The sequence below is a fragment of the Haliotis rufescens genome, unplaced genomic scaffold (assembly GCF_023055435.1).
Source record: "Haliotis rufescens isolate VD_foot unplaced genomic scaffold, xgHalRufe1.0.p SCAF_13, whole genome shotgun sequence".
Lineage (NCBI taxonomy): Eukaryota > Metazoa > Mollusca > Gastropoda > Lepetellida > Haliotidae > Haliotis > Haliotis rufescens.
Genome location: NW_025963813.1, coordinates 16,555,931 through 16,570,458, shown reverse-complemented (window position 1 = coordinate 16,570,458; position 14,528 = coordinate 16,555,931). Strand labels below are relative to the sequence as shown.

The following is a 14,528-nucleotide window of genomic DNA, read 5'->3' as shown; positions in this document are numbered from 1 at the left end:
ATAATCGTTAAAGTATTTACATACAACACTCAAAAATAAGTTCAATATATTTGTCTTTACTTTCGATGTCATTTAGCGCGATAGAGACGAGTCGAATACTGGTGCTTTTTCAGCGTGAACACGACAATGTTATTTCATAGTGGTGCACCTTTGTGTCAATTTTAGTTTCATAAGGATATTTTAGGATTTGTATCAATGTATAACATTTTTGTGATGAATATGAGATGAGATATTTAACAAAACAAAATACAGTTTCACACAGGCAAAGTGAACTACGGGTCAAGATGTCAACTTGTACACATAACAACATGATATTTAAGAACACACAATGCCATTTTGAAAGTGGTCAAATGTAACAAATGTTATATTTCGGATAACACTTTCTCAGTAAAGAACAGATTCTAGTACGTTTTTGGGTTGTATCCCATTCGGGAGTGAGGCCTAATCGTCACCACACAGAGTAAGCGACCTAACCCACTCAGCCACTGAAAGTCTAGATCACGTTCTTTGTGTACCCCGCTGACAAGTGGCACGGCTCCCATGGCCAAAAGCTATGAACACACAATGCAATTTTGAAAGTGGTCAAATGTAACAAATGTTATATTGGGGATAACATTTTATTAGGAAAGTACAGATTCTAGTACTTGTTTGGGTCCCATCAGGTATTCGAACCCACACTGCCAGACTGAGGCACCTAATCGCCAGCATGATAGTTTCGAAAACAGTTCTTTCCAGTGAAGGGATAAAAAATAACAGACAGCAGATACTGTTAGCTACAGGGTATTCATTGCCGTGTACCGTATTGATATTTAATTGACTATTCCCGATTTTGAGTTATTTTGCAATTCATCGTTCTCATTTGGAGCCAAACGAACTGTTGCTGAAACAGGATGAACCTGCCTGTAAATAGATCTCCCAAGGGCGCAGTGACTCACGCAGAGCATGCTCTGGCATACTGTTAGTAACGAGGTCAGTATCAATGACGCAGACATACATCAGAACACCACGTATTCGCAATGCAACTCGAGGTTGGAATATAGCCTTATAAACGGACCACCTCTGATCACAAGACGTCGCTCAAACCATTAAGGATACATACAATACAATAATGGTTGACTGAGATCATTCCGAGATTATTTAGAATACAGTGTTGATGTGAGGCTTGCGGGCGCGGACAGAAAGAACATTCAGGTTTGTTTGTTTTATTTATTCGTTGTGCTATATCATGCAATTTGAAAATGACACGATTGATAAATAAAATTGTTCACCAAATATCCAAAGCAATATGAATGGCTTGGATAAACTTAATTGTTTTTTCTCCGTTTAGTTAAACTTTATTTAACAAGCTGTGAACACACATAACACACAGTGTTATTGTTCAGAAATTAAATAAAATGTATTTATAAGTCAGCACAAAAGTTCATGACTACAGTACTTCTCACAATTACTCACCTCTCCACTGCGGCATCTCCGCAAAACTTTGGGGGAATTACCGCGGCATGTCTGGAGAATCACGGCAATACGTTTCCGTAACGTGGTACCATTATGAAATACACTTGGTACATTTGCCTAATAACTGCTGTATTTTGATTACCTACCGTATCGTATCATTTTGCATCGCAAACGTTTCGCAGAAAAGAGCTCAGGATGTAAGCACCTGTGAGTACCACAGTTTATTAATTTACAAAGTGCTGTCAGGAGACGTCATGGAGGGGAAGATCAGCTTACCCAATGCATCACAGAACAAGCATCCACTGCCCGATGATGCAGAACACTCGAACCGTAAGTGTGCGCCATAAGGGATTGGCCATTTGATATTCCTGGAGACATAGTCCGTTCTATAAAAAAGGCCTTTGGTTCCAAAAAATGCAATATGTTGAAGTTGGGGCATTTAACCATCTCATGATGATCAAGTGTATATGTAAGAGTGAATATCATCTACACGGGTCTTGTTTTATTTATTTCCTCATACCATGTCATGCAATTTGAAAATGACACGTTTGATGCTTGATCACCAAATATCAAAAGAAATCCAAATCGGTAGTAAACTTAAGCGTGAATTGATCGATTTAGTTGGTGTATCTTAAAAGGCCGTGCCAATATATGGGTCATTCTCTAAAAAAGTAACATTTCCTGTACAAATGAATTTTCTTGAAAACAACTCATATTTCTGTTTTCAGATTACTTGGCAATGAAAATATCTATCAGATATATGCAATATTCTGATTAAATTACTGCTATAACCTTATGTTAGCCAGTACAAATACGTTAAATGTGCAATATTGTGCAGAAATTTGATGTCAACAAATACAAAATCAAACTTTCACAAATTGTCTAAAGTCTCTGGGAACAAATACTTCCCAAAGCCCTGGTGATTTATGTAGCATGACATCATGAAAGGCTAATAACACCAGAAAACCTGTTGGTTTTCCACTTGGATTTATTATTTTTGGCAACAGTAATCTTGTCCAGAGTTATAGTGTCTGTCCTGTCACCAAATAGTACAAATACAAATAATAATTGCACCTGTGGTATCCCAGAAGGCTAGGGTCTTTGCAGGTCGCTTCCTTTCCAGTACTATCATGTAACCATATGCTCAAGCATTTTACAGTGGTGAAGTGTCTTGAAAATAACTGGTAAGTCTTGTCTTTTGATGTGTACTTTTCGTAGGTGTCTGTGCTGTCACCATGAATTTTGTATTTCGAAATTGTTATTTAAAAAATCAAATATAATGAGTATATTTGAGTGTCAGAATGGAACTCAAGCAGTGTGCTTTTTGTAGCTTTTTTAAAAAAAATGACAGGACAGTGAGATATTTGGGCGACAGCACAGACACACAGTGTTCAATAAATGTTTCAACACATATATATTAAAAGACAAAGAAAGCATGAATGGTTATTTATTTTGTATGATTGCTTGTTGCATGAAAATCTGAATATTATTAACATTTGGGTCAATAAACACTGATTATACTGCACAGTAGATCTTTGGTAACAGCACAGACTATTGTATCATGTTGACACAAATAATGAACAATTATTCATTTTACTCGTCCTACTGTTGTACATGATTAAGAAATGTAATATATTTAGCAACTTTAAATGAAAGTAATGTTGCATGATCATTTCAAACACCGTGTCTATGAGTGACAGTGACAGCACAGACACTTAACAGTAACAGCACAAACATTTAGTGTTTAATAGAGATTTTGAGAAAGAGTTTTATAGACACTGAACCATTGAACAAAACTATCCCTTAGGCTTTTGTTACTTACAGGAAAATTGAATATTCTATTAACATTTGGGTCAATAAACACTGATTACACTGCACAGTAGATCTTTGGTAACAGCACAGACTTTTAATAGTGACAGCACAGGCACATTTCAGTGACAGCAAAGACATTTTAGGATTTCTTTTATCATGTTGACACAAATAATGAACAATTATTCATTTTGCTCGTCCTACTGTTGTACATAATTAAGAAAAGTAACATATTTAGCAACTCTAAAGGAAAGTAATGTCACATGATCACTTCAAACACCGTGTCTATGCGTGGGGGAAAGAGAGAAGTGGAGGTTTGTGTGCTAACAGAATGGAGTGTATGAGTAAGACAAAAGGAAATACACCAGCCAGTTGATACAAATGAATGCCTGGGGAAATATGTTGACATTGTGTATAACATATCATATCCTGGTTATGTTGAAGATATAAAGCTAGGTGCAGTTTTTGTGGAATGTATTCATAAAGTGGGAAAGTACAGGAATGCAAATCGTTTCTTCTGGCCACGCAAACCTAAAGACAAATGCTGGTACCATTTTGAGGACATAGTTAGCTTGGTACCAGAGCCTTCCAAAATCTCACTGTCCTCTGACTATTACGATGTTGAGCCTTCTTTGTGGGAAGATATGTTGGAAACAATCCATGGCAAACAATAACCTGTGTTAAATGTGCACATGTATGAGGTCAAGAATGATTTACGGAATGTTGTCATATAATGCTATCATTTGGTAAAAGTGCAAACCTGTTATCAGACTTTGTCTGTGCTGTTACTGTTGAAGTTTTGAAAGTTGACTATTCTCATGTCCCTTCAGGCTTTTGCTTGGAATAAGCATAATAACCTCAAGAAGTGCCATTAAGGTTGTTGGTATAGTTTCTGACCAAGTTCTATTTTTGAGATGAGCAATTCCACATAAGATTTGTTTATGAATGTTTGCTTGTCTGTGCTGTTACCAAACCTCATGTTTTTATTTAACTAGTGTCTCATACAAAATACACCTAACACTTTGAAGTGCACTTTCATTGAGTTTCCTTCATTTTGACTACCTTTGCTTCCTAAACACAGAATTAGTTATTATAGTTTTGGCAATTACAAAATATGTTGTCTTTCCTGTTACGATGTTGTCTGTCCTGTTACCATGAATGTATTTCCTGTCACCAGGTTTCTGCATCTCAAAAGTTATAATTGTTTCAACTCTGCTGACAGAAATATATATAATTCATAAAGTGAGTGTAATAACTATTATTACCTTATAGAATAATGGTAGTTCCATTTTAGTGTAAGCAGTAGACAAGTTTATCTTTCATCTTTCTGCTAATAATTTCATTGTATGCATATATTTACAGTCTAATAATTTAGTAAACCCAATGAATGAAATTTTATAGCTGTTGGTTTATGAACTGTGCCAAAATGCAACAACCATTTCATAAATGTAATTCATTTTAGATTTATTTTCGGAGACAAAAACTGAATTTTATGCACGGTAACAGCACAGACATTTGGTACAGAGATGCCAAAAATAGTTTTCTACAAAAAGGAAATAGAGATTACTACACGAGTGTCTGTCAGATACCATTGATCTTACAACGAGTTGTTTCAAAACGTATCTAACGAGCGAAAGCGAGTTAGATACGCTTTGTAACAACGAGTTGTAAGATCAATGGTATCTGACAGGCACGAGTGCAGTAATCTGTTTCTTACACACCCTAAAATCGCACCTTTTTAGCATCAAACCGATGCATTTTGTCTATTCTCATGATTGCAGTAGCGCATTAATACATAACACCATTGTCATAAGTGACGTCATCCTATGTGCTGCTTACTATTCATAAATAATGTGACCCTACACAAAAAGGTTTCAGTCATATCTGTGGATTATCAAGGCGATGATAAAAATGCAAACTAGACAAAAACAAAGAACATGCTGTGCGCCAAGTTTAAAGTTTACACCTCAAAGAAATTACCAAATATGTACAACAATGTTTACTTCCGTAAGACATCACTACCGGTTACCGACTTACTTACAAAATGGCGTGTTCACTGACAACAGTAAGCGGGATTTCCAGAGGAGGATTTTCGTTGATTGAGGGATCGTATACACATAAATGCGTCACGTAAGTAATCAGAAACATTCTGACAATCTGCGTACTGTTATTTGTTTACCGTGTTTTCCAATGTAACAAAGAGAATTAGTCAGAAATGCAGATAACTACCGTCATCGTTGTGCGTGATTTAGCGTCAGTCATGGCCTCACACAGGACGGAAACTTTTACGACTCCTGTTGAATTTACCACATCATTGTAATGTATATTTCCATAATTAGTGCAACGATACTTTTCCCATGAATATTCTCAAACCCGTGATCGAGCCAATGTATGCAACAATTAGATGAAAGTACCTCTAAACATGCTACACAGTGTAAAATCTGAATTTTGCTTTGTTTACAATTCAGCAATTTTCCGAGTTTTTCGAGCACAGTTTTCGTTTCCATACCTAATGTATTTCTCATGATTTCACCTAGATAATTTGCATTGGTGACAAAGACCATTTATCCATTGCTTCGAAAATGTATGAGGAATTCAGGGATGCATGTATAGCAGCTGAGTTTGAAATATACCTGATCGAATAGGCGTCTCATAACCTGCATTTTGTAAACACAATCCAATATGGCGGAACGTACACTTCGTCGTTCGTGTATGCGTATTTTCGCAAACATTCTAAACGATTCTAGGCTTATAAGCGACGTTTCAAAATTATCATTAGTGATTTGATACCCGTGATCGCTAATATGCTATTTTTCCACTTTAATTATTCGAGTAAATATCCGATATTTAGATTTCTAAACACACAGTAAATATCTACATAATGCCGTAAATTGTGATTTGGCGAGATTTACATGTACCTAATTTCCAGAAGTCACTTTCAGTAATTTTGAATTGGCTTAAATGACAGTAAATGATAAACAGAAGGTGGAATTCAAAACTGTGAAGTGTATTAGTCTGCGTGATGTATTTTGAATTTTATTCGACTTCGCCGGAGTGTGGTTCAATACAGACGTACGAGGGTGAACATTCGACTGAAGCACGAGCAACTTATGAATTACACTCAGGAAAGTAGTCCGTCATCATCTGACCTCAGGTCATCACCATGGAGTAACCAATCAGGGGCCTGGAATTCGATCTCACACATATGTTTGATACCAGTTATCTCAAATGGGTGTCTCACCCACAGGTGTGTAAGAAAAAAAGACATTAAGCCTGCACACTTTACACTTAAAGTAATTTGTTATGTTATTTATCTGCTCAATGAAAACATTTCAAAAATGAATTTTGATTTGTTATTTTTTCATAGGCCAAAATGTTACTTTTTTAGAGAATGACCCATATAAGATTTTCATCTTCAAGAATCTAGTTACACTCAGGCACTGTTGTCAGTGTAATAAATTGTGTTAAAACATCAACATTTCATACAAAGCTATTGGATATGCATACAAATGTTTAATGCACTCATTCATACAAAAATACTGTTTTATTGTTCACAAATTAAATGAAACAGCACGTCATAAAGTCGCGCACAGAAATCCACCATTGCTCACAACTACTCACCTCTTCACCGCGGTACTCCGCAAAAGTTTGGGAAATTACCGCGGCATGATTCTTGATTGTGGAATAACCACAATACGTTTTGCATAATCAATATCGTGCCTTTATGAAATAACTATGGAATATTTGCCTAATTACCGGGTTGTTTTGCAAAAAGGAGCACTCGAGGTAAGCACTTGAAAGCAGTAAAGTACATTCATAGAGTATTAAAACATTAATTAATGTGATGTGAACTTCTAAAAAGGGAGCGCCATAGAGGGGAAGATCAGCTTACCCACTGCATCTCAGAACAACCATCCATTGTCCGATGATGCAGAACACTCGAACCGTACGTATGCGAAATAAGCGATTGGCCATTTGTTATTGTTGGAGGCATGGGACGTTTAAAGAAAGTTGGAGCCCTTAAACAGACAATCACGTATATATCTACAACATAAGTGAAAGCGATGCCTTCATTTTATTCTGTGAGGAGATGGGAAAGTAGTTTTAGAATTGCTGTTTATTTACCAACATCGGATTGTTTGTTGGTTTGTTTGTTGGTATATTTGTTGTTTAACCCTGCACTAATGGCAAACAACGTCTCTATTTTCAGATTCGATATGCTGTTCTCAAAGACTGATTGTGGTATTAATGGTTTTTTTGGGGGGAGTTATGGTTGAGACCAACAGGTCAAATCTCAGCATGGCCATCGTGTGCATGGTCAACGACACCACCGGCAACTACATCAACGGTACAAAGACAATACAAACACAATCAGAGGTACATTCATAGTCTCTGAAAATATATAATTTTAATAGAAACAAACAACTACATTTAAACTGGAAAGGGGTCCCAGTGTAATGGGAGTTTCAGAACCTACGGAAAATTGTTCATTACGACTTATAGCATTACAGTTTAGTGTCACTTTCTGGATTGCGATCAACATGCACGTGAAAGACATTTACTGTGTCACTTGATTGTTATCACTCCAGCTTGAAAACGGGGAAAGAATCTACATCGAAACGTCGCAATATGCAATAAACCAGAAGCTGTACGTTTTCGTACTAACTCACCAACTACTAGAATGCCAATCAATAATTGGTGATTTCTCTAACTAATGTTGAGACACAAACTGTATTTCTAGAATGCGGAGTTCTACTGGTCTAAGGGAGAACAGTCTGGAATTCTCAGCGCGTATTACTATGGGTACATGGTAACACAGATTCCATCTGGAATACTGGCCGCGAAATATGGCGGGAAAAACGTCATGTTTATTGGGATGCTGATTGGCTCGACCGCCTCATTGCTTCTACCAATCAGCGCCCGGACGTCCATCTATCTGGTGTATGCACTGAGGGTGATTCTTGGGCTGGCCATGGTAGGTTGAAAGACGTAGTTTTGACTGGATTAGGAAGACACACAACAGGAGTGTCCTATGAGTAAGTGAGTTAAAATTTAACGTCGCATCGGTATATTTCAGCCACATGGCGACGCGTGTTTCATGTGGCAATGTCGAGCAATATATGTCCATGTATGTTTCAGTAAGTATTTCGGAACGGCCTGACAAAAAAGTTTGCTGTTAACCTTTTGATGATGATGTAGTATTCCAATGAAAGTGTTGATAGTGATGATGGTTACCTCATCTCCAACGTGGCCCTTAAAACACAATGAAATCTTTTCGCAATTTCAATGTATGTGTTTTCAAAATACACCGTGTATTACACGTTTTCGTTAGGAGTTTTGCACGTTTTCAAATAACAAAAAACCGAAAATGCAAAAGAGAAGAGAAATGTGTATCTTAAAACGTCTTTAAGTGATTGAGTGATTGAGTTGCGTTTAACGCCGCTTTTAATAGTATTTCAGTAATATCACGGCGTGTCAGCGCTAGCTTAATGTGGGAGGAAAGCCCAAAGTGATACAGGTCTCAGACGTTTACCACTTCGGTGAAACCCACGAGCACGGGTATGGTGCTGACAAACCTAGAAACATAATCGGGGCGAACAGGGATTCGAACCCACAATCATATCTTTCTGGCGTGCCCAAGGGACGTAACTCTGCACAACGAATCGCGGAGCCTTAGACGACTGGGCCAATCGTTCCCCGAAAACGTCTTTTTGTCAAATAAAAAAACAACAACTGCATATTCATAAAATCTCCCGAAACACAAACATTAAACACAGATAAGGGTATATTGAATTACATTGAATATCAAGCTAGAATCCTTTAAAATACAACCATAACGCAAAAAAAAATTAAATTGGTAAGACGTCACAGATACGCCACCATACATTTCGTTAGAACAAAGGCAATTCATTCCGTTGGTCCAACAAGTATGGAATAATGTAAGATCTGGCAATCTCGACATTTGAAAGTTTTCAAAAAGTGCGAGAATGCGATATCATTAAAAAATGGCGTGTTACGCTTGTTTGACATTATTAGACCTACAAATAAATAAATAAATCAACAATTTAAAAACGAATGTTTACAATAAACCGTCACAAGACTATGCCATTTTTTGTTGCACTCCCCAGGGAGTCTTTAACCCGACTATACAGTCCATGATTGGCAGATGGGCGCCGCCATTGGAGAGAACCATACTTACAGCTATCTGCTATTCAGGTCAGTGCGAGTTGTCATTGATGATGACATACACGTTGGGAATTAAACTTCAGATAAAACTGAGAAGAAAAGTCAGAATGTAACACATGTTGAAACAGCTATTTCCCAAAAGCTACCAGGCAAAAAAGATTTAATATTTCCAATAGTAATAGGAATAGGAGTGAAACCTGGTATGTTTAACGATACCCAAGCTTTACCACTGTGAAAATAATCGAGGTAATCTCTAATATATTTAGAAAAGTGTGTCCGAGACAGGTTAAACGCTTCATTGAGTAGTATTTAAGTGAATACGGCGTGTAAGCTTGAATTTGGAGGAAAGCCCGGAGTAAACATGTTAATAATAATAATAATAATAATAATAATGATAGTAATTGTGAATTTTAAAATACATATTGAAAACTGTTTTACTTCTACCTTCCAGGATTTTCGTTTGGAATCATAGCCACGTTCACAATATCAGGATATATGTGCATCTATGGTTTCGATAATGGCTGGGGGTCCATTTTCTATGTTCCAGGTAATCATAAGAGAGAGAGAGAGAGAGAGAGAGAGGGGGGGGGGGGGGGGGGGGGGGGGGGGGATACTGTGGAAATAAGTGGAAAGGTGCCATTACATGGACTGACGTTTTCACTCGGGATCACTAATCTCTTTTTTAATTGGGCGAAATCCTCCTCAATTAGCTCTAAATTTTCTCTGGCAATGTCAGTTCTATTTTCCTTAGGATAATAATTTAGAAAGTTTGAGACCCAACAAGCAGATATCTTATTCATCTGTAAATGTTCATGAATAATAGTTTCAATGTATCCATGGCTTAGACCCGTGTCTTCCTCAAGTGAATTTATGAATTTCTTGAGGTTAACATTTGGGTGAGCTGAAAATGTAAATCGAGTGCTCTCTGATCCATTGACCGGGGTAATAATAGTGTAGCGCTATTAGCATCCATTTGGTGAATGGAATCTGGCGCATTTAAATGCACTTATCATTATTATTCTCTGAAGTCAAAAACTTGATGACTGCTCGGTACTCGTTCTATTCCATTTCTTTGTCCATCTGGACCCCTTTCACGTTCAACAGGCTGTCACCAACATTCAAACGGCCTCAACAGACCAAATTCACTTGCAATGAACTGTCAAACAACGTACTAAATTGACTAGTTCATTTTGTTATGGCTTGGAAATTTCAGTAATGCGGAAACCAACATGTCGAACGTCAACAGTTTAAACGGCAGAAACTGTCAGAAGTATTTCTTGACACTGATTCGTTAACCCGAAAACTGGTTACTCCGGATGGTGTTCGGGGGAACTGTATTGTCCGACTTAAAGGGGGTTCACTTTAAATGTGGAGACAACTGTACTGGTACACGTCCTTGTATTATGTGATAACCTTCATGATATAACGTAGATAATACATGTTTATCTGTCGTGTACGTGTCTATGTCTACAGGAGCTATATCGATGTTATGGTGCTGCCTGTGGTATATAACGATCGCCAGCACACCAGCTCAGCATCCTCGAATCTCGAAGAGGGAGCGGAACTACATTATTCAGGGAATAGGGGAGACATCGCAGGTTTTTAATGTTTATCTCATTGTTTATTTATCACTCGTTGTCGTCTTTATTCTTATATACTGATGAGTGTCGACTTCATAACTGAAACAAAAAGTTAACCCAGAAATCTAGTGTTTGAATTTGAGTGTGAAGCCAAGAAATTACAACGAAATGTTATACAATTAACAATTGTGTTAAAATTTAACTAGGTTTACAAAATAATACAAATTACTGCAAACTACTTTCTTGTTGATAAAATAAAATAAGATGAGGAATTATTCACCTGTGAACAATCCTTGCATTCAATGGTCTTCAGTAGGTTTATATTATTTATGTAGGCAGGGTTTAGTTTTCAACACATAAATGTATTCATTTGTTACATTATCTAAATTTATGATGGCCTCAAACAAGTTTTATGTTTATGCGTATATTTTATTTATTTTATCAATCCTCTTAATAACTATGTTCCATCAAATTAATGACTTTATTATTAGTGACTTTATTCAGAATGAACATACCGTTAAATCCTTAATTTGCAGACTTACAAAACGCCATGGGCGGCCATTTTGGTGTCTCCCGCGTTTCGGGCGTTTGTAGTCGGACATGTGTGTTTCGCCTGGCTCGTGTACACTCTGACGACCAATACACCTACGTTTTTCAAGGAGGTTCTGAACTTTGATATAGCAGAGGTATGTACATTTTCGTGTGCCCGTCTGTTAATTTATTGGGTAACACCACGCTCAGCTGTATCACGGCCGGCTGTAAATAATCGAAAGTGGACGAAAGCAAAAAACTGGTTGATATTATTTGCAACTTCAAAAGCTGTCAGTGTCGGTTGACAAGCAAACAAGCAAATCTGACAAACGTTATATATGGGATAACACTTTCTTTGTAAAGTACAGATTCTTGTATTTTTTAAACCGAGTCCCGTCCGGAATTCGAAACCACACTGGGTTTGTTACATTTGGCCACTTTCTAAATGGCATTCGAATAAGTTTAGACGCCTCTAATGAGCAGCAGAGAGATGGGGATTGACTGACAAACAACATGCAAACTATATGTGAAGACATTTGGTTTTATAGAATATACCTTTAAATGGCTAAACTTGTTTTTCACAAACAACATTTCCATTCTATAAGTAGTCTTTATTTTTCGGAAATCACATGGCATGAACACAGAAAATAATGCCATTTGATGAATATTGACTGGAACCATTATGGTAGATTTGTAGCTTTCTGTGATGCGACTTCATCCGAATTTGCGTGCAACGTTTTTATTGTGTTATTGTGGCTATAACAGGCTGATGTATTAATAAGAGAGAGATGCGTATACCATTCTCTCCACCTAGAACGGGTTGTTGTCCGCCGTCCCCTCTACCAGCCAGACTGTTTTTGGGCTGCTGGCCGGTCAGGTCTCAGACTATCTCCGGTCAAGGAAATACCTCAGCACAACAGCCACTCGGCGGATATTTCAGAGTATTGGTAAGTGAGTATGGTTTTAATTCCTTTCTTTTTTGCCCAATTCCAGCAATATCTAGCTGCGATAACAGATCATGGGTTTCCATTTGGGAATCGAACCTGGGCTTAACGCTTTTACCGCTAGGCTACCCCATCACTCTACCGGTCAGTATTGTGTTTACTGTGTGGTCTGTTTGAAAATTATAAAAATGTTAAAAAATGAAACTGAAACAAACTGTATACTTTTAAATGGGAGGGCGTGCGTAAATATTCAATTATTGAACATCTTTCAGAGTGAGTGAGTGAGTGAGTGAGTAAATAGGCTATTAGCAATATTCCAGCAATATCACAGCGGGGGAAACCATAAATGGGCTCCACACGATCATCTTTTAAAAGGTTCTTTTCAAAGACGAAACGTCACTTGCACGTCACGTCATAAATGATCCTGCTTTCAGTCACCGTACTGACAGGCTGTCACAGTATAGATGTATTATTTACCGAAAATAAGTCTTACTGTAAGTGAATCTGTAATGATAAAGTTGTTACATGTTTGGGTATATGGGATTTTACAAGTTGAACATGTACACACCTCGACCCATCAGTGGAGAACCTTCACATTTGGCTCCTAAATCACGAACAGCCGGGAAGTCATCATCCAAGAAAGTCATAGTCCTGTTCACTTTAGAATGTTACTATTTTAATTGCAGCATTCCTTGGGGCAGGTGCGTGTCTGGTTGGCACAGGCTTTATGGACGCTGAGAAGCGATATTTTGCAGTATTTCTGTTAGCAGCTGCAATGGCATTCATGGGATTGACGACAGCCGGAGTGCTGGTCAACACCGCCGACTTTGCTCCAAGGCAGGTTGATTCTGCGAAACTTGTGGGAAAAGCCCCCGGAAACTAATGCTATTACACACACATCTGAATAATACTACTACTACTACTAATAATAATAATAATAATAATAATTGTCTCGGTGCCTTGGGTTTGGACCCTCCCAATCTGTTGAATGACATTGGGAGAGTAGCCGGGTTTGCTACCAGGAATACAGCCCTTCTGACGATGTGTGTAATACAGAAGGCTGCAGTCTTAGGGAGTCTTCACATTCTCCGAAAAGTTCTGGGTGGGTTTGACAAGGCAGCGCTTCCTGGAAGAAGTCCCATTCGCTGTCTGGACTGCGTGTAGAGGAGGCAAGTGCCCTGAGCTGATGATGAGCCTAACCAGCCTGACTGTGCCAGGATCACCCAAACCCAAAACTTCTATCGCGAAATTCTCCATGCGCAATGCATGCTGGAAGCGCTCCATCGCATTGAAAAACGTTAAAGAGAGATCAGGAAGAGGTTTTAGGCGAGCTTTAAACAGTAAAAATCTTGGAGACTTTCTCAGTTGTGGAGGGTGTTTCAACACAATAATACTGATCTTATAAGATCTTAAAGGTGGTTCTCTTTGTTGACTTCAGCTTTTTACAAATCGGCTTTGAAATGCATACTCAATTTATTCACTTAACTATTATTTAATAGCAGGCAGCTTTTGAGACATTTTCATGTTACAGATAACGCAAGACTATTTATAAATTAGCGAGCTTTTCTATGCCGACCCGTAAATAATAATTCTTCTTCAAAGAAATGAAAGGATTCAAATTATGAACATGGAATTTTCGTTTCAGATACGCTGGAATATTGTTCGGTATTTCTAACACTGTTGCAACAACACCAGGGATGTTAGCACCTCTCCTTGCCGGCATCCTAACACCGAATGTAAGTGTGTGAGTGAGTTGGGTTTAACGCAGATTTGATCATTATTTTACTGTTAGTTTGCAGTGAGCATAACGCTAAAAGTTTATCCTAGTCGACGTTATTTAGGCTGTTTACATATCATGTACGTTACAAAGAGCTCACTGTGGGAAATTTATTATTGTTTTAAGTTAAATAATCTATCTACCTGACTGGCCAGGTCAGTCGCCGTCTTGTAATTTAACAGTATGTAAATGGGCGACCATTACGGATACGATGACGTCATACATTTTGACGTGACGTCACTTGCTTGT

General features: G+C 37.8%; 1 protein-coding gene across 1 annotated transcript in view; it reads left to right on the top strand.

Annotated features, from left to right (window-relative positions):
• Positions 1-989: 989 nt before the first annotated feature.
• Positions 990-14,528, top strand: part of LOC124124481 (uncharacterized transporter slc-17.2-like) — a 14,278-nt gene continuing 739 nt past the window's right edge. Inside the window, exons 1-12 of the mRNA XM_048394843.1 lie at positions 990-1,191; positions 1,690-1,782; positions 7,124-7,207; positions 7,472-7,638; positions 8,003-8,236; positions 9,390-9,477; positions 9,899-9,994; positions 10,921-11,045; positions 11,564-11,713; positions 12,373-12,505; positions 13,189-13,339; positions 14,148-14,238. Of these exons, the coding sequence (XP_048250800.1) occupies positions 1,707-1,782; positions 7,124-7,207; positions 7,472-7,638; positions 8,003-8,236; positions 9,390-9,477; positions 9,899-9,994; positions 10,921-11,045; positions 11,564-11,713; positions 12,373-12,505; positions 13,189-13,339; positions 14,148-14,238 (1,395 nt within the window). The 5' untranslated portion in view covers positions 990-1,191; positions 1,690-1,706. The remainder of the gene's footprint in view (positions 1,192-1,689; positions 1,783-7,123; positions 7,208-7,471; positions 7,639-8,002; positions 8,237-9,389; positions 9,478-9,898; positions 9,995-10,920; positions 11,046-11,563; positions 11,714-12,372; positions 12,506-13,188; positions 13,340-14,147; positions 14,239-14,528) is intronic.